At 41.4% G+C, this 25,771-nt stretch overlaps 1 protein-coding gene across 2 annotated transcripts in view; it reads left to right on the top strand.

The window, feature by feature from the left end:
• NUP214 (nucleoporin 214) overlaps positions 1-25,771 on the top strand; it is a 43,343-nt gene that overhangs the window by 2,070 nt on the left and 15,502 nt on the right. For both annotated transcript variants that reach the window (XM_084298962.1, XM_084298963.1), the window contains exons 3-27: positions 144-295; positions 706-910; positions 1,732-1,802; positions 2,130-2,193; positions 2,897-3,000; positions 4,017-4,123; positions 4,544-4,610; positions 5,185-5,308; positions 7,215-7,376; positions 8,464-8,914; positions 10,374-10,549; positions 11,216-11,307; positions 11,914-12,003; positions 12,373-12,522; positions 12,768-12,926; positions 15,099-15,202; positions 15,728-15,910; positions 16,384-16,469; positions 16,564-16,647; positions 16,971-17,216; positions 17,897-18,058; positions 19,013-19,121; positions 22,429-22,504; positions 23,189-23,297; positions 24,554-24,656. In XM_084298962.1, coding sequence (XP_084155088.1) covers positions 144-295; positions 706-910; positions 1,732-1,802; positions 2,130-2,193; positions 2,897-3,000; positions 4,017-4,123; positions 4,544-4,610; positions 5,185-5,308; positions 7,215-7,376; positions 8,464-8,914; positions 10,374-10,549; positions 11,216-11,307; positions 11,914-12,003; positions 12,373-12,522; positions 12,768-12,926; positions 15,099-15,202; positions 15,728-15,910; positions 16,384-16,469; positions 16,564-16,647; positions 16,971-17,216; positions 17,897-18,058; positions 19,013-19,121; positions 22,429-22,504; positions 23,189-23,297; positions 24,554-24,656 — 3,436 coding nt within the window. The remainder of the gene's footprint in view (positions 1-143; positions 296-705; positions 911-1,731; positions 1,803-2,129; positions 2,194-2,896; positions 3,001-4,016; positions 4,124-4,543; positions 4,611-5,184; positions 5,309-7,214; positions 7,377-8,463; positions 8,915-10,373; positions 10,550-11,215; positions 11,308-11,913; positions 12,004-12,372; positions 12,523-12,767; positions 12,927-15,098; positions 15,203-15,727; positions 15,911-16,383; positions 16,470-16,563; positions 16,648-16,970; positions 17,217-17,896; positions 18,059-19,012; positions 19,122-22,428; positions 22,505-23,188; positions 23,298-24,553; positions 24,657-25,771) is intronic.

Genomic DNA, 25,771 nt, shown 5'->3' with positions numbered 1-25,771 from the left:
GCATTAGCTCTGACAGCTGCTGTTTGTAGGACTGTCTGTTAAGTGACTTTTGCATAAACCTGTCCTTTCTGCGTTGTTTTAAAAGTTTTTGCTCTTTAAATTTGTACACTTCATCCTGTCTTACTTGCCTTTTGTGTTTCAAGTGGAGAATGTCCAGAGTACCGTAGTTCCCTTGAAGTTCCCTGTGCAGCACTTGGCTCTAAGCTGTGACAACCTCACGCTGTCGGTCTGTATGATGTCCAGTGACATCGGTTCCTTCATCGGCTTTTTTGATGTCCGCACATTCTTTAATCAGGTAAAGTACATGCAAAGAGTTTGTTTTTTTTTTTTGTTTTGTTTTGTTTTTTTTCTTTGACCCAGATTAGAACACAAGAAGTGTCATGCCTTGGGTGGGATTTTCTGCCTCTCTGTCTTGTAAAGGAGAGTTTTTTTATTAAACTCAAAACATGCTTTGAACTCTTCCTGGGATGGGGCATCCACAGCTTCTCTGGGCAATCTGGTCCAATGCCTCACCACCCTCAGAGTAAACAACTTCTTCCTACTGTCTAATGTAAATGTACCCTTTTTAGCTTAAAAACTGTTGCCCAACTTATTTCCATCAGTTGTTAATTTATTGGGAGGCCAGAACTGCTTCGGACTGTGACTTTGTGAGAACTTGTTTTCATGCTCTGTCTGACTGTCTCAAATATTTGTCTTTTGTAAAAGGCGAAACAGCAGAAACGTCCCTTTGCTTATCACAAACTGGCCAAGGACTCGGGAAGCGCAGCGATGGTCAATGACCTGAAGTGGAACCCTGCTAGCCCCACCATGGTGGCCATCTGCCTGTCCGATGGCAGCATCTCCGTCCTGCAGGTCACAGACTCTGTCAAAGTGTACGCCACGCTGCCGTCCTCTGTGGCTGTTACATCTGGTGAGTGGCAGCCTTGGGCAAGGTGCAGAATGTTGGACACTTAGGAATAGAGGTGGGTAGGCTTAAGAAAGTTTGTCTCAGGGAGGTGGTTTCTTAAAGAATAAAAGAAATTGCAAACAGGAAGGATTTAAAATCCCTAAGGCTCTGAAAATGGGGTGTGATGTAACTGCTCTTTCCCAGTTGATTGGAGGAGCTGCAGCCAGTGAGTTGGAAACCACAGGTGTGCCTGCCTGTGGTTTGCAGGGAAGCGTGCAAATAAATCTGTGGTAATCACCTATTGGGTTTTGATCTGAGCATCCGTGCTTTCTCTGTGACTGGATGATTGCCACGCTGCCCTGTTTTGATCCTGAGCAGATGTGGTGTAAACCTAAACTGCACTAATGTAATCACATCAATAATTAGCACTGTGCCCCCCTCTCCCAGATTTAGTGCGATCTGTGCATCTCTGTTGCAGCTCTGATATAACTTTTAGGCCTCTCTCTTCAGTTTAATTTGTCCCTACGTGCTTGTGCCAACTGAAGCATATGTTTGGGATGTAAGCTATTATATTCCTAAGTGGCTGTGAGCATCCCCCACAGGGCAGTGTAAGGCTGTATGGCTGCAGGTGTGAGGGAAGTTTAAACCTGTCTGAAGCTTCACTGGTATGCTTGCTAAGAAATTCAGCTCTTCTTGCTGTCTGTAATTGAAAAGGCAAATTAATTGTTCAGCTTTATGGGATTTTGCAGAGGAAAAATACGCAGTTCTGACTTACTGGTCCTGCTTTTGTGGAATCTTGTAACTGTAATTTCCTTACTGCTGATGAAATTCTCTTTTTTGCTTAGTGTGTTGGAGCCCGAAGGGAAAACAACTGGCTGTAGGGAGGCAAAACGGCACTGTGGTGCAGTATCTGCCTGTAAGTATTGTTGCCAGTAAGACCTGATGTCTGCTCACCGGTTTGCAACAGGCTTTATTTCCTTTGCATCTCTGGCTATAGAATTTGGTTGGGTGGCATGGGCCATGTGATGATGCCCATCCATTTCACTGTTATTAAAATGTCTTACACCAATGCTGGGTTTAATTTGACGTTTGCACCTAGTGCTTAAATGTAGTGACATCAGAGTGGCATGTGACGAGTGGTAAGCAGTGTGTTAGTTGCTCTAAAGCAGTTCTCTGGACTTTCTCCAAAACTTACAGTTGGATTTGTTTGGGGTCTTTGTATTTAAGATTGTTTTATTTACAGAATCTACAGGAGAAGAAAGTAATCCCTTGTCCTCACTTTTATGAACCAGAAAATCCTGTTAAAGGTACAGCTATTTATTTTCAAACATGCTTCCTCTTTTAAAATATTTCTACTCATTCTTCCTTTGTTATTTTTAGTTATAGCTGCTGTATAGTACCCTGGTTACATAATTACATTATGCTTTTTAATTATTCGAGGGGAAAAAGCTTTATCTCTAGGTTGTATAGAAAAACTAACTGTGGCCCAAACTCCTTGTCTATTGCTAAAATGTTTTAAACACGCATTTTTAAAAATTAATTTTTGCTCACTGTTGTAACAGTACTATCACAAGTAACCTCCCTTCAGCATGGAGATTTCTGGATATAAATCCATTCTCCTGTTTCATGCAAGTTTAATTTCTTCATTTTGACTCTTCAATAAAGTGTCAAGACAGTAAGTTTGGAAAAGTAGAAGCACTTCATCTGCGTGTGTCAAAATATTACCTGTTTTTAGAAACAGTGGTGCTGTTTGGCCCGTGATTTCTTGATGCAAATCAAATGCATGGTTTTGGTTTGTATTTAGAATTCCTGGGATCAAATAGTTTTCCTGCTAGTATGACTGATGCTTTGCAGACAGATCATTGAAATTCTTAATCTTGGTAATTTAGAGGATAGCGTGTTCCTTATTTGCTAGCAGTCATTACTTTTGTGTGCTGGGCATAGTTAAAATCACTGTATGACGAAGTATTCTGAAGTGTTTCAAGAGGTGTTTGTTTCCTTCTCTTCCAGTTCTGGATGTGCTGTGGATTGGCACGTACGTCTTCACTATTGTGTATGCAGCAGAGGATGGGACACTGGAAACACCTCCAGACGTGGTCATAGCCACATTGCCTGTGAGTGCAAACACGTCTCAGCTACAGAACTCTTTGTTGCTTTTGATACTGTCAGAGTCTCTGACCAGGTTCTTTTAGGTATTCCATGCACAGAGGGTAAAATGTTTAATATCAGATTCTCTTATTGGAAGATACTTGATGTTACATGGGACTTCAAATTTAGAAAACTGATACAGATACTGATACAGGCACAACGCAGCAGTTGCAGTTTATGGTTAGATCACAGTACAAATATGATTCCGTTACCTGTCTCTGTGTGCTCGCTGTCATGACGCTGGGTGTCCCCAGTTGCTAGGGAGGAATACGTGGTTTGAAACCAACTGAAGTCTATTCCTCTCTTTAAAATTCTTATCCTAGTTGTTTAGCTTTTTATACTATTAAGTTGGGCTGAGCCCCAGGTTGACTTCCACCTTCTCTGGCTAAACCTGAGAGACATTCGCATCCTTTTAATGAACTCCAGAGAAACCAGGTTTACACCACCAGGTGATCCATTCAAAAGGTGACAGTTGGGTATCTAAAACAAAGGCCACTCTCCAGTTTCATGTGGGCTAAGTCAGCTTCTTTGCAACAGCTGTGGTCAGTCACAGATCCTACTGTAAATCTTGGTTTTGGTGTTGGACGGGGACTAGGAGGAGGAAGTAATATCTATGTGGAAACTTACCAGTAACCTGTTGTCTGATGACATCAAATTATGATGTGAAGACTTACAGTGTGAAACAACACTCCGGAAAAAACCTTACCTGATGTAGAGTTGTAATATATGTAACGGATTTTTGTATGTATTTGCTTAGGTTAAGGATGTTTTGGGGCCTGATTATATTGGTAAGGCCCTGGTAAACTTTTTCTTGTCCCTTTATCTTTAGGGGGGAGGTTTTTTGGTTTGTTTTTGATGCCTGTTCTCTTCTGAAGTACATAGGCAATTATTGCTGTACCCTGTGACTATGATGCGCTCATGTTTTTTGTGAAATTATTTGGTTTCTGTACTGGAAGGTAAATTATCAATGTTGGTCTTACAGAAAAAGGAAGAGAAGAGACCGGAGAAGTTTGTGAATTTCATGGAGCCTTGCTATGGGAGCTGCACAGAGAGACAGCATCATTACTTCCTCAACTATGTTGAGGAATGGTGAGTTGCATGAATTGTGACAGTCTTTTCCTTGTTGTGCATGGCTGAGTCATCCAGGCTTCTCCTTGTGTTGTTTCTCCCTTCTGTAAATTATGTAACACCCGAATATGAGCCAAATGAAATTCCAACTTTGAAAATGCTTTATTTTATATATATAAAGTACAGCCTATTTTTCTCGCATGCTATATCTCCATACTGACGTAGTCATTTGTCTGATGAGAACGTGTGTTATCTTCATACAGGTACATAAGATTGTTTAAAATTTACATGTATTGTAACAGTTTCCCCTGTCACACGTTTTGGGAGGAACAGTCAGTTTCATGTTGCTATTGTAACTTTATTATTAGATATGAATATGGTGATGATTAGGGGAGCTGGGGACCTTGCCCTGGAGTGTCATATTTGTATTTTTGCTTACAGGGATTTAGTTCTGGCAGCTTCAGCAGCTTCCACAGAAGTCAGCATCCTAGCAAGGCAAGGAGATCAGGTAATATTTTTCTTCCTGTTGCACTTGTGTGTATGTACCTCCTGTTTCTTGAAAATCTAAGCAAGTAAAACCTTTCTAGTATCTGAAATATAACAAAATGGTATGCTTAAAAAAATCAAATGCCTTTCTTTTTACAACCGAGTTGCACAAAATATTAATGTAAATGTAAGCCTTAGGTGACCAGAAGATGAGTGACACAAAGGAGAAGGGATAAACAAACACAGTATGCTGTGAACCAAGTACCCCAAGTCTATTTTTTGTGATTTGGTTGGTAATCTAAAAATGTGGTCAAGTTTGCTGGAATAAAAAGTGATTCATATGAGGTCATATTGAGGTAAAACATTGACTATTTGTCCTTGAGTCTGACCTCAACTCTGCCATACATTGCTAGGGAAGAAACCACAGACAAATCTGTGGAGGGCCCTGATAATTCTGACATTTGTTTACCTGGCAGGGCAGGTAGATCCTCTCCAGCTTTTTTACAATTGCATCTTTCAACTGTAGTAGACTTATGTTCTGAATAAGACTGAACACAGGAAAGCAGTAGTTGAAATAATATTTTTGCTTCTTGCAGACCTGGGAGTCATGGGTTCTGGAGGACTCCAGCAGAGCAGAACTTCCTGTGACAGAGAAGAGCGATGATACTTTGCCTGTTGGTGTTGCTGTGGACTACACCAGTAACATGCCCATCCCAATCAGTAAGCGTTGTTAATTTTTCTTGTGGAATAGTCCAACGGTAGAAATAAGAGATTTTTGCAGGGCAATCTTTTTTTTTTTTTTTTTTTGGCGGTGCTTAGGGTCCTGGGAGATGGTTCTGACAGAATCTGTGCTTCATCTTTATAGCAAGCACATAGCACATGTGTGATTACCTCTGTGTAGGGATTTAAATGGCAAGGTGTTAAATACGGTTCTTCCTGAAAGGCTGCAGCAGACTGGGATGCTACAGTAACAGATGTGGAAGAGAAAGCACCTGAGCTATGTCTGTTTTTTACAGAAATGGGGTAGCAGTGAGTTTAAAGGGGTCATATTCTAACATCAGGGATTTCAAACTGCCTGTCTGACTTTCCCCATTATGCTCATAACTTGTGTCATTTTGCATAACTGTTTGTATTAAGTACATCTGCAGTGATCTAAAGGACAAAAAGGGGTTAGTTTCAAAACCAGTAAAAGCAAGGATCGTTGAGGTGAATGTGTAGGTTTTAATTCCACATTAAAGCACAGAGCCTGTACTGACTGAACCCTGCTGTGCTCTGCATCTAGCCAGCTGCATTATTGCTGTACCTTCTGTGCTGCCTGAAGGCTCTTCAAAGCACATTGTCAGAGGCTGAAGCTGAAGATACATCTGAGCTATTGTGCTGTACCTTAGTGAATTCTGAAAACTCTCCCTTGAAACCCAGAGGCGCTGAAATAAAGATGCCTTCAGGCAGAGTGGAAGGTACTGCAGTCAAGAATTCCTGAAGAGCACAGGAGGGTGCCGATTAACTGTGAACTGCAGCAGCCTTTACCTGAATGAAAACTACAGCAGGGAATTGAGGTCAAACTGTGTACTTTAACACAAAATTGAATTTGAAGTATTTTCTTTGTTAATCTATACAGTTACTGGATTAAGGAGTCTGTCAGAACAGCTTTTTTAAGCCTAGGTTGTGCTACCTCAGTTTATAGAAAGGTTTTTGGAGAAGCTTGTTGCTGACACGTTCTGTGTGTTCTCACAGAGTGTAATCAGCTGCTTTTTGGCTGCACATTATTTGGCTTTGCAGTTCACAACAAGCTTGGATTGAAAAGAAACCATATTTGTCCTGAAGCATGTTTCCATGTAGAAACTGCCCTTCCCCAGCAAGAGCCAATAGAGGGAGTGTAGGCATACCCTGCATGGGCCAACAGAAGAAAAGCACCAGTGGAAATTATAGCAGTTCTTCCTGCATCCTAGATTTACTCTTTTTTTAAGAATGCTTAAATTTACACAAAAAGTTTTAGAAATATACAGAGTAGGTCAGGGCCTTCAACTGTCCTGAGAACACTTGAACTGAAGCAGACTAACTCAAAGCTGCATAAAATGGAAGTATTTTATATCAGAGGTTCAAACCACCAGCCTGTTGTTTACAGGACTTTTTTTTTTTTATGTTGGCTGTCTTTACACTTGAAAAGCTTCCAATCAAGCAATTATTTCTTACCTTATGTATATGAGTATTAGTGACCTATTAGGACCCAGTGGAATGTGGAGAGTTGGTGACAGGAACTGAGGGTTGAAGAAGGGAGCAGCATATAGCTGAAAAGAAAGGATTACCTGAAAATATGAAAATGCTTGGCGCAGAAATTCATGGGTGAAGGTTAGGCTTTGACAGTCAGGAAATTATATTTAATTGTCAAAAATAACCTTTTGTCTTTCATCTGTGAATTTATATGAAGTCAGGAATAGGGAAGAATAAAGAAGGAAAAAAAATACAGGGCATTCAGGGGGAAGTACAGGAACAAAGATATAAGTTAAAGCAAGAAGGCAGAAATGTAAGAAATGTTGTGGTAAGCAAGACACGTGATGGTGTCAATGCCAACAGGAACAAGACAGGAAACTTTGGTTGCAAGGCTTATGTGTATGGTCTGTGGCAGGTGATGAGAAGACCCTTCCTCCAGCACCCGTTCTGATCTTGCTCTCCACGGATGGTGTACTCTGCCCGTTTTACATGATCAATCAAAACCCAGGGGTCAGATCGCTTATCGTGACACCAGAGCCATTGCTGACAGCAGGGGAGAGAGCGCCAAAATCAACAGGTAAGGGCTCCAGTGGGCTAAGGAAACTCTTGCATTTGTGGATCTTTTTCTATAAGTTCAATATTCAGACACGTATGCAGTCACATAAAATGTTTTTTAATTTTCTTTATAATAATAATGGAAGCAATTCTTGGGTGTCTGCTCCTCCCAGGACAGTTCTCCATCTTCTGCACGTCTGAGTGAAATTTTTTAGTCCTGTTTACCATAGGAGATCTCAAGCACTGCAGACTGCACTTAGTTTCTAATGTGCAACCTTTGGGGAACGGGGCCAAAGCACTTCTACATGTAGGAGGCCCTTTGCCCAGCTTTGAGGTGGTGTGAGTGAAACTGCAGCAGTGACTGCAGGCTCTGCTTGGTGACAAGGATCAAGATCCAGAGCAGGGTCTGCACACTCCCAAAACGAGAAGGGTTTTGTTCCATGTGTTTTGCCATGGGAGGCGATGATGTAAACAGAAGTGTTTGACTGCAGCAAGATGTTATTTAAACAATAGCTTTCTGCAGTGCTGTGAAAACAGCGTTAGCAGGTAGAGCAGTAGCTTTTTCTGAGTGTGTATTGGTTGTGATATGCAACATGAAGTAAGCAGTTTCTTATGCTGGCGTGTGCAGGTCAGTTGGTCGTTCTGCTTCTCTGCCTGCATGCAGCAATTGCAAACCCACCATTTTCTTACATAAGCCCAAACTTGCGTCTCCTCCAAACAGAATGCTTTTGCCTGGCAGCCTGCCTCTCTGCAGTGCTGGCCGGCTAGTGTGCTGACAGCCTGTTTAATTTGAGCTGGCACGAACCTTATCAAAATCAGTGGAGAAAGGTGAAGGCTTTTCACAGCAAACTCCAGGCCACAGTAATCCGGACAGACTTGGGGAAACTGCAGTATTGATACTGGCTTGTTTTTTTTTTTGCGATTTCTGTAACACTTGTTACATGGGGACTGGAAGCCCTGCTCCCTCTTCTCTCTTTCTCACTCTGTGGTGTGTCTAACGAGTGAGATAGTACCTAGCTGCCCCATCACGTAGTGTTTGGCCTTGCAGTACCTTCGTCCATTAGTCAGTGCAACCAAATGAGTCTCTTTACCTGTTTATCTTCCCACAGGAAGTACTGCCGCATCTCCGACCACTCCGCCGACTTCTTTGAAGCCTGACACAGTTCCAGCTGTTGCTCCTACTGCCCCTGCCTCAAGTCTGCCTCCAGCAGGAGGTGGAGCAGCTGCTTTTTCCTTTATGCCTTCAGCTGTGAAGCCACCTGGCACTACAACCAGCGATCCTCCTCCTTACCCCTTTTCCACTGACACCTCCAAGCAAGCTGTGGCTCCCAGTCCCGGAGCAGGAACGTTCTCTTTCTCCTCTGCTTCTCCCAAGTCATCCGTAACAGCTGCTCCGTCTGCCACCACTGCAGCTACTGCCACCACCTTCTCTTTTGGATCCATGAGCTTGAAACCAGCTGCAGACAGCTCACCTGGGCCGCCACCCTCCACAACACCCATTGCGCAGAAGTTGTCTTTCGCCCCTTCAGCTTCTTCAGTCAAAGTGAACCTCAATGAGAAGTAAATACAAAGATAAATTAGATAATGTGGTAGCTGGGTAGTTGTTAAATCCCTCCAGATGTGGACGGTGTGTGGTAGTTCTGAAGGTCACACAGTAGTTTCTGGTTTTTTTGCCCTGACAGCTGTTTTCTTTGCTACCCAAAAAAGCACTGAAGCAGCCCCTCTTTATCCAAGATATAGGTGTCTTCGGCTGTTAAAAAAAAAAAAAAAAAGCAGTGGGGGGAACCCTCAGTGATTCCCATGCTAGAGATGATGTTCATGGACAAAATATTAGTCAAGGGAGTTGCCAAAAGTTATATTGGTAACTTACCAAATTATCAGAGACTTTTTTTTTTTCATGTCTGCTTCATAGGCATGAGACATTAATCCAGTGCTGTGGTTCAAGGTGAATTGGTTGAAGAACTCTTCAGGGATGCTGGGATTTGATTTTTTTTTGAGACTGATTTAGTATGTTGCTGGTAGCACAATTTTCTTTCACTCTTTGTTGAAGGTTCCTTACCTCTAACCTAAAGAGTCGCTTGCAGTGCTGGGCAGGAGCTGTATCCATAGTTAATTTTTTGTTTTCCTACTCCTGTATTGAATAGAGGAGATGCCAGACTTTTTTTTTGTTGTTGTTGTTCTTAAATAGATGCTTGCTCAGTGAATACAGGACCTGAAGTCTTCAAAGCTTGTTTGTGCTGAGAGTTCATTCCAGCTGAAGGATAACTGATACTGATTAGAAACTGTGCAAAACAGATTTGAGTGATGAACATTCTCAGGTTTCATACACCTCTCTTCCCTCCAACTCCCAAGACTTACCTCACTTTCTCAGAAAGAATGGTTCAAAAGGCAGGGCTATGTTAATTGGAGTTGCTGTCTGTGGAGAACAATTTTCATGTAAATGTATCTTAAGAAATTTCTGATGGTTCAAATGATTATTTTTTTTAATTAGGGCAGTCTTTGCTACACCGGCATCTGATGGTGGCTCTTAGGGCTTTTTAAATTTGATATTTTGTATATAAAGCAAATAATACGCTTGTGAATTGGCTGAAAATTTAACTTGGCTTCCTTGAGGGCCTGAGTTTGAAGATGAATGGAAGTTCATGTTCTCTTGCAGAATTTCTCTTTGAACTTTGCTGCAAGGTTGGAACTGAAGGGTGACTGAGATTTGCTATATTTGGTGCTTTTGTGCAAAATGATGAGGTGCGTTTTGAAGCAGGGTAGCAGTTTTTGATGGCATTTAGTTTTTGCTCACTAGGAGATCTATGGTAGCAGACTTTGTGGTTCCAGATATTCAGAAATAACCCTGAAGGGGCCTTCCCACCATTTCCAGCAGCTGCACTTGTGATTTTGTATCTAGAGCGTAAGTTATTACTGATCCCTGGGGTGGTTCATTTGTTAGAGCTTAGTGGTTCATTTTGGATGGAGAGAAGCAGCCAGGACTGGTCCAGATCTGAAATATGCCCTGTGTCTTCTGCAGGTTCTCTGCTGTAGATTCCTCATCTCCCACTAGCAGTGGTGGTCATGCCAGTTCCACGATGTTTTCATTTTCAACCAATTTAAAAACTGCTTCTGGAGGTCCTCTGAGTCAGTCCACGCCACCCTCTGCCTCTCCTACCACACCACTGAAGGCTTCATCCCCTGCACCTGCCACAGGTAGGAGCCTGATGCATCCTGTTGGGAACAATATATTACAAACAATGTTCTGAAAGTTTTAGAAACTAAATCAACCTCACCACATCCTCTTATTTTTTTTCTGCTGCATTTACTGATGCAGCAGTTCTGCACACCGTAATGCTGTGATTAGTACTGAAACTGAGAATTTTCTCCATTTGTGCAGTTTGTTCCCCACAGAGCCATGTGGGAAATAATATGCTCAACTTCTTAAGTTCTGCCACAAGTTCTGGCATTTTCAGTGCCCTGCAATATAGCTCTGGTTAAGAATGTTTCTGGGCAGTCAAGCAAATTGGTGCCCTGACTTGCATCTGGAACATATAGAGTTCAGTGTTCAGAAGCGAGTTTAAATTGTATCGCATCCATCTGGTAGCAGAATAATATTCCACCTCTCACCTGATTGTGTGATTGGGGACCTTGGGGTCCTTCAGGAATGTGCAGCCAGATATTTGGGAGTAACAGGTGTTGCCATTAGCAGAGAAATTGAATGGGAGTAAATGTGCACCTGGGGAAGATGTTTTCTTTCACTAGGGCCTCTACCTCTATCACTGCTGGATTTGATGCTGGCAATTAACCAGTCTGATCACAACCAGTTTTCTCAAGCTTAATGTAGGTTCATAAATTACTGTTTCTCTTTTTAAATTCTAGTGGCACGTCCTGCTCAAAGTATGCCTTCAGGTTCTTTACTACAGAAGACAGCCAAAACTAACTCTTCGGCAGCGAAGCCAAGCTCTACTCCGGTAATGAGAATTTGAGTGGATTTTTTAGAGTGGGAATGCTTTCTGTTGCTCGTGACTTGCTTAGAATTCCTTGGACTGAATGAATATTCCTAGGTCCAAGAACTAGATAGCTTTTGATGTAAAATACATAAATTAGCTAATGAGTGGGACTAAAACTATGTTCTCCACATAACTTTGACCAACTTTCATGTATGTTGCCATGATCAGAGTTGTAGAAACTAATTCTTACCAATGCTTTGGAAATGAGGTTTAACTACTTTCCTAGCTAATAAGCAGGCAAGATTTGTCTGGATGGTGTTTCTTGAGAGACACCGGCTTTGGATAACAAAATCAAAACAGTAACACAGAGCAGCACACAAAGATTTCCTTTGCTCTCACAAAGCTTTAGGCACGTATCTTCAGGTAGTCTGTAGTGCTACCTGGAATGTGCACGTACTTTTTTTAGTATAGAGTGGAACAAATATTTATGCTTATGACAATTGCCTCCCTAGTGACTGGTGTCTGAATGGAGCTCTAACAGCAGGCCTTTTTCGATACTCTAGACTCCCTGTTGCTAGAGCTATATTCTTAATATTGGAGTGAGGTTGTTTGTTTTTTTTCCTCCAGGGCAAATCAGCAGTCCCCAGTGCTGCTTTAGAGAAGCAGGTCCACCAGTGGAAGGATTCGGACCCTGTCATAGCAGGAATCAGAGAGGAGGTGAGAACTTTTTCAAGCAGTTTTCTTCATTTTAGAAGCTGGAAGACCACTGTATAGAGGCACAGCCATTTCTTTTCGGTTCACATGTATTTTGATGAGGTCTTTCAATAGTTTAGGAATCAGAATGGAAATTTTTCACAAGATAGTCAACCTGTTTTGTACTTGCTGTTTGTGTGTCCTGTCAGTCATCTTTAATTTCAATTGCTGCTCTGGAAAAATTGGGTATTCCTTCCTGTTGCTGTGCAAGAAGAGTTTCCTGCTTTTCCTGTAAAGTCAGAGGTCTTGATGGTGTTGTAGAAACATAATCTGTGACTTTTGTTCCAGACCCTGCTGTGTTTTAGTGGCTGTACTTTCTTCTCGACTTTGCAGATTGCACATTTCCAAAAGGAGATGGAGGAGCTGAAGGCCCAGACTTCCAAAGCCTGTTTCCAAGTGGGTACTCCAGAGGAAATGAAAATGTTGCGAACTGAGTCAGATGATCTTCATACCTTCCTCTTGGAAATTAAAGAGACAACAGAGGTGAGCATTGTGTCTGAGCATCTTCAAACTACTTAACTGCTCAGCAATGACTGTTTGTCACCCGGTGTTTCCATTTAACCTGCTAGTGCTGAACCAAGGTAGATGGAACCTCTGAATATGCTACTTTAACATGGGGGCAACGTTTGTATTTGTTCTTTCAGACAAGCATTTGCAGGAGCTCCTGTGTTAGAGATGGCAATGAAAATATGTTACTTTGAACCTTATCCCATCTGTTCTGTTTGCAGTCTCTTCATGGAGATATTAGTATTCTGAAGACAACTTTGCTGGAGGGATTTGCAGGGGTAGAAGAGGCTAGAGAGCAGAATGAGCGGAATCGTAGCTTGGGCTATTTACGCTTGCTCTATAAGAAACCCTTGGATCCCAAGAGTGAAGCACAGCTCCAGGTATGAAGCATGTTAACCAGCTTCTAATCTAGAGGTTTAAATGAGATAAGTGAGACTTCTGTGTGCAGGTGCCCAGTGGTTTTGTTCTGCCCTAGGTAATTGCTGTTCTGACACAGTGTGGTAAAAATGTGATTAAATTTGTTTCTCCGAGTTTGCAGCATATCCTGAAAATCTTCTGCTAAAGCTTCTCCGAGTTGTTGACATTAGCCAACATTGTCTGTAATGAGACAAAATTCCTGCTGAAGGGAAGTATCTCACCTGAGATCCAAGTCCGTTCTAATCTTAGTACCTGACTCTTGACTCCCTGTTCCTTCTAAGTCTGTAATGTTTGTTCAGGGATTTCAGCTAAAGGAATATCTTTTCAACACGTTGTGGAAGAGTTCTTGGAATTACTTGTATCTTGTATCTAAAAGTGCCTTTTAGAACAACTTGATAACTTACTATGATTTACCGAAATTGTGTGGTTAATTTTGTGGATGACTGAGCCTAAAGTTAAATGATACTCTAAAAGCTTGGGCACAAAGGAGAAGATAACCAGCAGTTCCTGAAGAGGCTTTCAAAGGCATGAAAGAAACCGGGGTGAAGCACTGAGAGGGCTATTTAACCCTAGGCAAAATAGGCTGAATGTGCTCTCCAAATGATACTTGGTCTTTTGTACATTGATAAGTTCTCCTTAAGGAGTTTGACTAGCAGGCTGAAGACATAATTGAATGTCATCTTTGTTACAGTAGGAATTAAGAACGTGCACACAGTTACTAGGCATCAGCTGACATGAAGCAACTTCCTTTAGGTCTGATATGTAATTTTCACCTGGACTCTGCAGATTGATTCAGTCTTAATTTTCTGCCTTCTTTGTCTCATTTTCCTGTGACTTTTCGAGCTTATGCTTGTGACTTGAGAGGGCTGATAAACTTGAAAGGCATGTTTCACTTGTGTAGACAGACGATCACGTGGAAAGAACGACAGAGTAGGAGGGAAGTGGAAATGAACTGGAATGTAAGGAGAGTTTTCAGGTCAAGTTTCTGGGAGTATGTTAGAAAGACAGCTTGATCTGACATAAACTTTATTCAGTTTGCATCACCCCTCTTCTCCTGGCTCAATAGTGCTCTCTTGATCAATTTATTATGCTAGCTTTAAATGAAGCTTCTTAAAAAAAAAATAAAATAAAGACCCTGGGGCTTTTCTGATATCCAGCCATATTGACTTGCTGCTCAGAGAGCTGCCGCTGTATGATGTTTAATAGCTGGAGAGGAAACCTGTGCTTCGTAATGTGTAAACTAAGCCCACAGTAGTACTGGATTTGGTTTCAGGTTGGGTATGCCATATTTAAATTTCATGCTGTATCTTGAAAATGGTTGTCATGGAATCCTTCCCAAACAATGTTACTTGGCTGGTTCCTCATTGCATTTAAGGGAACATTCTGTTGAGATGGGCTGAAACCAAGTGCAGTTTCCATTTTACGAGATTGGAATTAAAGAGATGTTCGTGCTGTGACAGGTTGGAGGGATGACAATTATGAGACAGAAGGCTGGTTTCATTTAGGGAGCAGGTCTTGTAGCCAGAGATCTCTGGCTTAGTTGTGCCAGTTGTGCAACCATGTGGTCATGGATAAGTCACTTTATGCTCTCTGTGCCTTATTTTTTTTTTCTACCTATAAAAATCAAGTTAATTCCTTGCCTTAATGTGGGAGTTATGAGCATTCCTGAATGTTTTAATGAATCATAATCTGTAAATGCTGGTATCCCAGAGCCATGTGAATAGCGTGCCAGGCTTTGATCACCTATAATTGTTAGATGCTTCAACAGTGTAAAGTGGGAACGAGTGACTCATCTGTTGGAAAGGTTTGAAATAAGGTTTGTTTTGTACAATGCCTGATGTTTGTACCACCCTTTCTGAAAAGCCCTGGCAGTATTTTGCAAACACTATGGAAAGTCTTATTTCTAGTGTAGAGTTGGGATAAAATGACTGGGCCGAGGATGTTACATACTCCTCTGCTAATTAATAAATAAGTTTTCATTGTGTTGAGTTCTGTTGTGCTGGATAAAACTTTCCAGGCAGAAATATGGGAAAGTGTCACATGGCGTGGACTGAATGAGCCAATGGGTCTTCAACTTCTTCAGCTGAAACAGATTTCTGAAGTCAATTAAAGTCTGTTTTTATTTTACATGGCAGGAAATTAGACGCCTGCACCAGTATGTGAAGTTTGCTGTCCAGGATGTGAATGATGTTCTGGATTTGGAGTGGGATCGGCACCTGGAACAGAAGAGAAAGCAGAAGTACGTAACTGAAATTGGAATACAGAACTGTGAGGAACTTGTCAGTGATTCAGATGTTAGTCCCTAATCAACAGACAAAAGTCTTTTTCCATTTCATAGTACAGTCTTTTTTTGAGGGATTTATGATTAAAGCTCAGCTAAGATACCTAACTGGCAAGCTGTAGGTTCACACAACTTGGCTTCATGAGTTTGTTACGTGCTTGCTGCATCTCCCTGCATGACGTAAACAGTGCTTATGGAAAAACCTGTAAAATAAACTCCTTAGGGACCAAGCACACTGGTGGTAGCTAATTAAACCTTCCTAATAGATAACATATTCTAGTAAATGAATAAACTTTCAGCATGTCCAAAGGAGAAATGTGCATTTGAAAAGAACAGAACTGCAGTGGTGCTCAGACCAAACTGTGTTTGACTTCATGGAGTTTAAGTAGCTAGAACCAACAAACAGCTTTGTATAGACATGTCTGCTTGTGGCCAGATATGTAGCATGGTCTTTATCCCTGTCTCTTGATTTGCTGTCTGAAGGCGTTTGATTGTTCCTGAGCGAGAGACCTTGTTTAACACCCTGGCTAATAACCGGGAAATAATCAATCAGCAGAGGAAGAGACTAAATCAATTGGTGAACAGCCTACAGCAGCTCCGATTGTATAACCAGACATCTCAGTGGAGTGTTCCCAGCGATACGTCTTCTCTTAGCAGTGCTCAAAGGTATGTGAAACACTAGTTTGTGAGTGGTGTTGCCACTCTGCTCTTGTCCCCAGCAGCATGCAAGGGTGTGTCCTCCAAAGAATGATGTTTTGTGGACGTGGTAGGGGAGAGCAGGATGTCCTAAACAGGTACTGAGCTATGGCCAGGTAATACAGAAGCTCATTGTTCTGTGATGCAGTGTTTGCTTATCAGAAATTTCCCCTGAAAGTTACGTTTTTATAATAGTGTAAACAGGACAACTAAACCTCTGGGTTGAGGCACTGCTGTTTTTGTCTGAATTTGGGGGAAGAAATGAATGGCTCTTTGACTCTTCAAAGTAATTCAAGCAATGTGTGTTTAAATAGCACAGTATCTAAAGGAGCCAACTGTTCTAAGCCAGTGGTTCTAGTGACTCCTTTTGGCTCTCTTTTGTTCCTGCTTTGGTTGGTTTCTTTCTGCTGATTGTGTTTTTTCACTGCTCTGCCATGTCCCAGTTTCGACAGTGACCTTGAAAGCCTGCGGAATGCCTTGATGAAAACTACCTTGGAATCACACACCAAACCACTGCCTAAAGTACCTGGTAATGTCTTTTCCTGATATTCACGGATAAATGATTTTATTTATTATTATTTACTTGCGCTTTGGTATAGACTAGTAACTTTTCTATTTTCCAGCTAAATTATCCCCTGTGAAACAGGCACAGTTGAGGAATTTTCTAGCCAAGAGGAAGACTCCACCAGTTAGGTCTACAGCTCCAGGTAAACCTTTAGCTACCATAAAAGTCTGAAATGCTTTCTAGGAGGGTGACTTATCTGCTGTGGGCACCAGTTTTTGGCAGGGTCTGGCTCCTCAATGCCCTCTTCTCCCTTCCTGCTCCCTCATCTGCTCTCAATAAGAACTTCCTTCATTTACTGTCTCACCGAAAGTTGCTTTTCCTGGCAGTTAAGAAGTCAAATCCTAGCAATGTAGGGTTAAAACAGGCCAATAGAATAGCATCCTAAAATGGGATGTATGTCTGTCAGGCTGGATGGTTCCCTCACTTTAACACACACGCATGGTTCTTTTTTTTCTGGTATTGCAGCAAATTTGTCCCGATCCGCCTTTTTGTCCACAAGATACTACGAAGAGTTGGATGAAGTCAGTTCAACATCCTCAGTTTCCCAGTCTCTGGAAAACGAGGACCCACAGGTGGCAGACCAGGAAGAAGAGGCTGCTCCAGTCCAAGTCCCTCGCCATGCCCCTGTGGTCCGTACTCCATCTGTCCAGCCTGGTTTGATGGCTCAGTCTCTGCCCTTTGGGAAACAGCACTCCTCCCTGGGTACTTTGTGTGAGTTGTTTTTGCAGTCTCTTGTTCTGTACATGTTCTTATCAGTATCTTGAAGCACTGGTAATGGATACAGTGCTTCAAGTCCTGGATTAATGAGATTGCAGCATGCAGGTTTATGTTCCCAAGTTTCCAGAAGTAGTTAGCAGAGCTTCATTGGCTGTACTTTTTTGACAGCCTGTTACTTTTAGATTGTACTGGCTGTAGGTGGCACTGTCTTCCTTTAGTAATTTGCCTTAAGGGCAAATATTTCTTAAAATAATGCCTCAAAATACAGGAGACTGAAGCACTTCTGCATTTGTTGGGAGTGGACTAAGTGAGCCCAGAAACAGTAAGAACTGTTCGCATATGCTTCCTTGTCTGAGAGGTTTTTTTTTTATCTCTGTAGCCAGAGAACATGAACCTCCCTAAATGAAAAATAAGCTGTCAGCAGAATTGACTGTAACAACAAACTGAAAGTCATCTAATGCATTGAAATGACAGCTGCTTCGATTTACTTGCTGAATTCATTGGAATACTGAAACTGTCTGTGCCAGATAGAGTTGATTGTTTAAAAAGCATGTGGGTCAGCCTTGTCAAAAGGAAGCTGTGTACTCACAGGAACTGTAGTTCATCAAAGGCTTTCACATCTTTCTGAGTTGAAGAGATACAATGAGCTGTAATATTTTTGTTTGCATTTATAGTGCCTACGTCTTCAAACAGAATCATACCACAAGGGGCAGACAGCACAATGCTTGCAACAAAGACTGTGAAGCATGGGGCCCCTGCTCCCACCGTCACTGTTCCAGCACCACAAGCAGCTGCTGCAGCAGCTCTGCGGAGGCAGATGGCTAGCCAGGCCCCAGGTAAAAGGATGGCTAATTATCCAAGTGACCTCTGAGCATTTGAACGTGAATTTCATGGGAATTTAGTGCTTGAAAAGGAGAAGACCATCACAGTGCAACACATCTCTGTATGTTGCAGCCTCTGAGCTATCCAGTCTTTTTTGTCTTCCTTCTTCCTGTAAGCTACTAGTACAAAATACCTGAAAAACTCCCACTTCAGGTTTCATTGTACCCCTTCTGATCTGTGCTCTGGCGGAGAAGTCAATGACTTAAGAGATTCTTGCACAGCTGGAGAACCAATTGATCTGCATGCAAGAAACTCTAGACACTGTTGGAAAGCAGAGAAATGACGTTGCTGGCCCATACTAATAACTCTTTTTGTTAGCTATGCAGTTACCAATGTGTACTGTAAAAGAGTTTTAATATTGAAAAGTTAAACTGTTGAGTTAAGCTTTGGGTATGTTTGTAAGGTTCTGAGTTGATACAAGAAAGGTTCCCCAATTTAAGCTTTTTTTGTTTGGTTTTAGACATTCCTGGATGCTTCTGCAATATTGTAACATCAGTGCAGAAAAAGAAACAAAATTCAGTTACTGGTAGAAGAATTAATTTAGTTTATTTTCCTTGCCCAAGGAGAGCATAAGTGCACAAAATGGACTAATGATGTGAATTCTGGCAGATGCCGGGGTGTAATTAGGTAGGTCATTTCTGTTAACCCATGATATTATGATGTAGGTAAGGGACAGTTAGTAAGTATAATTAGATTTGGACAGCCAACAAGGAAAAATGTATGAGCTCTGTGAGAAGCTGCCCACTTCTTTAGTGTCCTTAGTGAAGGCTGAGATGGCCAACAGTTTGGGCCAGATATACCTTCTAGAAACTTACCTGGGTTTCTTCTGGCATTACTCTGAGACACTGTATTGATAGCAATGCTTAATATGGAGAAGATATTTACCCCCTTTTTTTTTTCCCTTAAAGCTGTAAGCACCTCCTTGACTGAATCAACTCTGAAAAACGTTCCTCAGGTGGTAAATGTGCGAGAACTGAAGACTGGTGCATTGACTCCAGCCGTCTCTGCAGTAATAGGGTAAGTGGGTTCTCCCCTTTTTTCTGGTAGCCTTTGCTAATATTTGCAGTAGAGCGCACACACCAGTGGGGAGCAGCAGTAGTATTTTATGTGTTCTGACTTATCTCTAAATGTATCCACTTTACATTAAGCCTTGAGTTTGTGTAATGAAAGGAAGAAATATTTTCTTTCCAGGTCGTTCGAGGATTTGCTAACGTTTGGCATGAACAAACAACAAGACCGGTATTAACATCCTTCTCCACTGGTCTATGAAATACATTTTAGTGCATTCCCTCCTGGTGGAATCTAGTGCTTTGATTGCTAACATGCACTTGGGATCTGGTGTCTCTCCAGTCACCTATACTGTTCTGCCTCTTTCTGTGAGGGAGGTGCACCTCTTTGTCACCGTCCTTGGTTTGTGAGCTTAAGCAGTCCATTTCTTTCTACTTCCTTGTCTGTTACAGAGAAAACCTCTGGGGTTAAGCCTCTCCTTTCTGTTCCCTGACTCTCACACAGAGAGGAGAACTGCACGCTTGCTTCTTTTGAAACTTGTCTTCAATTTCTTGAAATAAGAATCTTTACCAAAGGGCTAGGTGTCAATAAAGGCTGATCAATTTGGAAAAATATAGAGCTGCAAAGCCGTCATCCTTGTGAGGAAATTATGAATGCTGGCTTCTGGAATTTAACCTTGAATTTAAGATTTTTCATGAGTTAGCTGTAACTCTTGGCTTTCCTGCTCTCTGCCTCCTACAGACAACAGCCAGCTCAGCTCATTCCAGAGATGTCTGTCTTATCAACAGGCTCTGTCATCAGCCACAGCACTAGTCTCTTTCCCTGTCATGGTACTGACCTTGAAACTGTCTTTGCTCCATGTTCCTACCATTGCTTAAGACCAAGATAATACGTGACTTTTTCTGGGCTGGAGCAGCAAGGGCATTACTGAAAAGCCTTGAGCAAACTTGGCATTACTGCACTTATGTCATGGTGCAAAGGCATTAAAACCAGGGTAAATCATCATGTGTATCTGATTAAAGTCCATGTGGAGCTGCAAATGCTTTGTCCACATAATTGGGGGCTATACATGCAGCTCTCGGGATGACTTCTGTTATTACATTACACACTTGTTTAAAAAACAGAAACACACTCTTCACTGTCAAAGAAGGAAGTGAAATTCTTGTGATGCAGCCTTTCAAAAATGGAGCAGTCTTACACAGGTGGATCTCAACTGATGACCTTGAAAGTTAAGCCAGGGATTCTTCTGCATTTTAATTAGGAAACAGTTTGGGATATGTTTACTATTGTGTTTTCTCCTAAAAGTAGTAAACTGGTTGAGGGCGTGTGTGTGGATGTAATAATACCTTTTGAAAATTAAACTTTCCAACAGCTCTGCTTGAGAAATTTTGCTAAGAACAGCGTTATGGCAGGAAAGAGTTCTCCACCTGCTTTAAATGGGTTATCTGTAAAATTGTTTTAAAGAGTCTCCTGTCTCCATCAAATATACAATGAAAAAAGTAAAGAGTGCTGGCTGTGCATAGACAAAGACATGAGTGAGAGATACGTATCTGAGATTGGTGTTCACTTGAACTGTAGATAAAGACCTGTCTTACTTTGAAAAAGCTTTAGACTCACAGTATCGATTGATCTCTCTAATGTGCAGAGCACCAGATAGATATCTTGACGGCTTTTTACAGTCTTATTTTACAGCTGACCTCATAAAAAGTACTAACTAAAAATTCTACCCAAATGAACCTGTGTCTGGCAGTCAGATTGAGCACTAAAATAAAGAGCATTCACCTAGCAAAGTTAATACGCTAGTTTTTGTTACTTCAGACATACTGGCTGTCTTTCGCCATCACAGCACACTCTTCAGGTTGTTGAGTAGTAATGATTTTTCAGTTGTTACCAGTTTTGCAGTGACTTTTGACTAGGTGTGTTGGTGGTCCCAGTCCAATTATTCATATAAAGTCTTCAAACTGAAATCAAAACCAGCCTTTGTATCGTCAGAGAAGCTGTGGGTCAAGTGATCTTGAGACCTTTCTGGAAAAAAGGTGCCTCGCTATCATGAATTTCACAGACTTCGTGTGTCATTCTGTGTCCAGGGTTTGTATGAACTTGAAATTTAGAGCTGCATCTTCCCAAACTGGGCTCTTTCCAGTGCTAACCTGAAATTTCTGAAATATGTGCTCTTACACTGTTCCCTCTGGGCAAAAGGCAAATCCAGGCCATGCAACACAAAGAGATCTAGTTGCTGGAAGGAAGGACTTAATAGAAATGTGAAGATCTTAAAGACACGAAACTCAGTCTGAGATAAATCATTGTTGCATGCATGTGTCCTCTTCCTTTGGAATACAGTAGGAATCTTCTGTGAACCAGCCCGTAGCTGACCAAATAGTCGATGCAATCTGGGAGTTCTCGTGCTTTGAGACATAGAACTTTTAATGCCTGGATTCACCTACTGTCTGGGGTTTGTGCCAATTGGCCCTTCCTATAGAATAGAGATCCCTTATTGCATTAGGGAACACCTGGCCTGTGTCAAGATGGAAGGACTCTACTTGGGTAAGAGACCAAGAGAATGCAATCAAGTGTTGAATTTGTTCTGCTTCTGGAGGCTTCTGGCACTAAGCTGGTGAGCCACAGACTTGAGGAGATGTTAAAACTAGATGGCTGTTATAGTGATTAACTGCATTTATGGCCCACAGCATGTAGGATGCTTCACCTTAGAAGCAGCTGTTATGCTGCAGTAATTGTGGGCTCTGCTGTACAGTTTATTTCATGGTCAAAATTCCAAACTTAAGTTGGAGAAGGTAGGTTAGTCTTATCACACTTCTTGTCATGACTTCATTAATTCTTATACTACACTTCAAAGACATGAAGCACTATTTTTTTTCTTCTTCCCACAGCTTTCGCACCTTGCTCAGCATTTCTGAGAGTTGAATGTACTTGCGTGCACTTGTCTAGGCTCTGCACTATAAAGGAAGCTTCTTACATTTGTTATCCACTAGGCATAAAATTGTAATCCCCTTACCTGCTGATTTTTCATCGGATGCTCGTAAAATAGAACGGCTTGACTCTCTTCAGAGATGAGTGTGTGGAGAAGACTTGATCACTTAAGTCTAGAGCTTTAAATGCATTTGCAGTCTTCCTTTGTTAAATGTGTCTGATTCATTTAAGAGGTTTATTCCCTAATCAGATTTGTTCGTTTGGAGTTGTGTGTGGAATCTGTAATAACGGTGGTTGTTTGAGACTTCTGGAAGCTGAGCTTTTTGAGAGGCAAGCAAATTACTTTTAGAATAATCATTCATTTAACGTTTTAATTTTTCTTTTTAAGATCATCAGTTCCTCACTCTGCAGCCCAGGCAGTCCACCAGGTTTTGGCAACTGTTGCTACAAATCAAGCTAAACAGGTATCTTGGTATAGAGCTCTTTTCCTTTGGATTACTGTACCTGGGCATGTTCGGTAAAGTTTGGGGTGTAATTGTTGGTGAACAGGTAATCTAACAGCCTCTTTTCACAGCTTGCCATACATTCTTGGCAAAGCATTTATTTATCTGTGACCTTGACAGGGTAGGGTCAGGTTTATCTTTGTTATGTCTTGCCTTTTCTCTTTGGAAGAATCTTGCAGTTTTCCAATGGCCATGGCCTTGCATCAGTAAGGGTTGCAGCTAACAAAGGAAACTGTGTTAAATATACCCAAATTTGACCAAAAAGAAGTGTCAGGTAATCAGGGGAGACAGTTTCCCTGTTTTATTTTTATTAATATTTTATTGAAAACATTTCTTAATGGTGGACAAGCTGCTAGGTTTTATTCCCACACATTGGAAAACCATGCCAGCAGTCTCTGTCTCCTGGAATCAGTGAGCTGTTGCACATGGAAGCTTACCAGCCTCTGGAAGAGACTTGTTGAAAAAGTTGAGCATTGACCCTGTATTTAACTGTAAAGACATCTGGACCCAAGATGGGAGGTTCTGCCAAGTACTTGCTCTAGTTCATTCTCAAGTCTTTGCCTGACTCTCATCATATCAGACCAAGATCAGAAGGGCCTTTGTTAATCCTCAGACTGTGTTGACCTGAAGTGTTTTTGTTTTCAGACACCTCTAGCAAGTTCACTGAAGGGACAAACTATACCTTCCTCTGTGTCTGCACCTTGTCCTATGGCATCTACACCTGGTCCAACGTCATCTGGCAACAAAATCTCGGGTGAGTTCTCCGTGGTGGAGATACAAGTAGGGCCTGAGTGTCTCTTGCCACTTGTCAGGGTGTACAGTCCAGAGAATGAAGATGGGAAAAAAGGTCTGCCTCCATTGAGAGGCTGCTATGCTAATATTGAGGAGGAGAACTTGAAAAAACAAAGTACAGAATGGCAGGGAAGAGGTGTTGTGTACAGCCCTGTATTTTGTCTGAGTGCCTGCATGTAGAATTCAGTGATCCTAGAATTCAGATTCCTCTTTCAGAGTGGTCTCAGAATCTGTAACCTTTAACAAGTAATGGTGAAAGTGCATCAAACCAAAGGCTACTGTTTTTTGACAGCAAATGGAAAGCATTTGTCTTTCACATTTTATTTTTTAAATGTGAGAAGATCCTGCATTCTTGCAGGAAGGTGATTACATCCTGAAGTAATAGGAATAGTTTTTCTCTATGCTGTGCTTGACTTGAGTATTTCTGTACCATAGGTTTCAGCACTGTAGGGATACCTGACCTAAGCTTGCATGTACTTGCCTGAAAAAAGTTAAGTTGGGTGCTGGTTCTGCTGAGTACTAGGCTGTAGGACTAACTTTAAAACCAGTTCAGATACCGTAGTCTTACACGTTTTGTTTAGAAGCTTACAAAGAAAGAAACGTTCATCTAGTGCAAATGAGGGAAGAGGAAACTTGAGGAAGAAAGGAATTGATTTTTAATGTGTATTAGATGATAACGCTTGCATTGGACGTGGTTTTATAAGCCTCTTGCATAAACGTCTGAAATTCATCTCTATTGCTTTTCTGACTTTAATCTGTGGATGTAGGTTGCCTTTTAGCCAGGGGTGAGAAGCAGCAAAAATAGCTAAGAGTTGTATTTGACTGTAGCAAACACTTCTTAAGTTTTGGTTTATTGAAAACGTCAGCTCTTGAATTTGCTCCATTTCCTTTTTATTCAAAATATGTTTTGATATGTTGACGAGAGATTTTACCAAGGATTTCTTGATTTTATTACTTAATTTTTATTGTCAAGATAGTAAGACCTCTTTTTGTTTTAATCAGATATGTTATTGCCTTACATCTTCAAAATAATTCACATGTTCTGTGCTGTAACACCATCAGGAATGTTTCTGTGCACAAATATGACTTAAAGTGGCAAAGCCCTTTGTTTCAAATTGATAAAATTGCAGACTGTATGGAAACTATTCCTTCCTTTATTATAGTTGGATGATACGCTGCTGTCATCTTTTTTGTAATGTTTCCTCTTGTAACTTCCAGGACAAGGGACAGTAAAAACAGTTACAGCTGTGACTTCTACAGTGACATCAGTACCAGCAACAACTGCACAGCTCAACAAGGCATTCTCATTTTCTTCTGTGGGGTCTGTATGAAGTTTGATATTTCTTTGTAGTTGAGTATGAGGGTGTCAGCTGTTCCAGCAAGTGTTACCTACAAGCTGCATAATAGTGAAAGTTTATGGGAATTTGACATGATATTGTGTCACATTGAACATTTCAATCTGTAACTAATCAAGAAAATGAAGAGCAAATAAGGCGAAACTGGTTTATTTATAGTGGGCTGTTAAACAAATCACACGCTGTGTGTAGTGGTATTTCTCAGCTATCTGGTAGGTTGTCAGGTGATGATGTGAGATTAGAGCAATATGACTGTGGTGAAAGCACTAGCTCATGGTTGAATGCACTGGGTTCACTGCCTGTTTTTGCAAGTCACCACATCTCATAGAGTCAGAGAGCATACACTGTGTGTCTTGTATCTTGGCGTTAAGGAAGAGGCAAAAGACCTCAGCTGGTTTAAAACTCCATTCTTAATTTAGTGACAAAGAGCAGTAGCAGGAAAATCATCCCAAGCAAGTTGTGCAGGGACGTGTGAGAATGAACTTTGGCTTCACAGTGACAAGACAAGAGGTTGAACCTTGGAGGTTTCTACTTCCAGAGTAGAGTGGGAAGAAATTGGATATGATCATGCTAACACTCATCACCTCTGAAGATGGTTTCCAAATAATTTCCGTATTTTTTCTAACCTGGGCATACCTATACAGGTTTCCAGTGTTGGCAAAAGCTTCGAGCTACAGAAGTGCTGGAACTCCCAACTAGGACTGGAAATATGTTCTAATGTTCAAACTTGCTGAATTGCTTTTTTTTTTTTATTATTTTGAAACAACAAGACAAATTCCATGTTGTGTCTTGAAAAGTAGTCTATTCATGAAGGTGACTAAAGAGTCAGCAGAAATTAAAGAATATGGGAGGATGAGAGGTGGTCAAAAAAAATCTGAATTCTGACTGTCTTCAGCCCTCTAGAAGGTTTGTTGGAGGGGAAGCAAATGGAAGCCCGTCTGCATGCCTGCTTTTCCATCTAGTTGGAAAAACTGTTCTTGCACACATGTGCCTGTGTGTCTGACTTAGTACAAACTTGTACAGGAAATCTGAGGCTCAGCATTGTGTTAATCATAAGGTTGGAAGTTTCAACACGTCAATC

Source organism: Netta rufina (assembly GCF_964035555.1).
Source record: "Netta rufina genome assembly, chromosome: 20".
Taxonomy (NCBI): Eukaryota; Metazoa; Chordata; class Aves; order Anseriformes; family Anatidae; genus Netta; species Netta rufina.
This window is presented reverse-complemented; position numbering and strand designations above follow the sequence as displayed.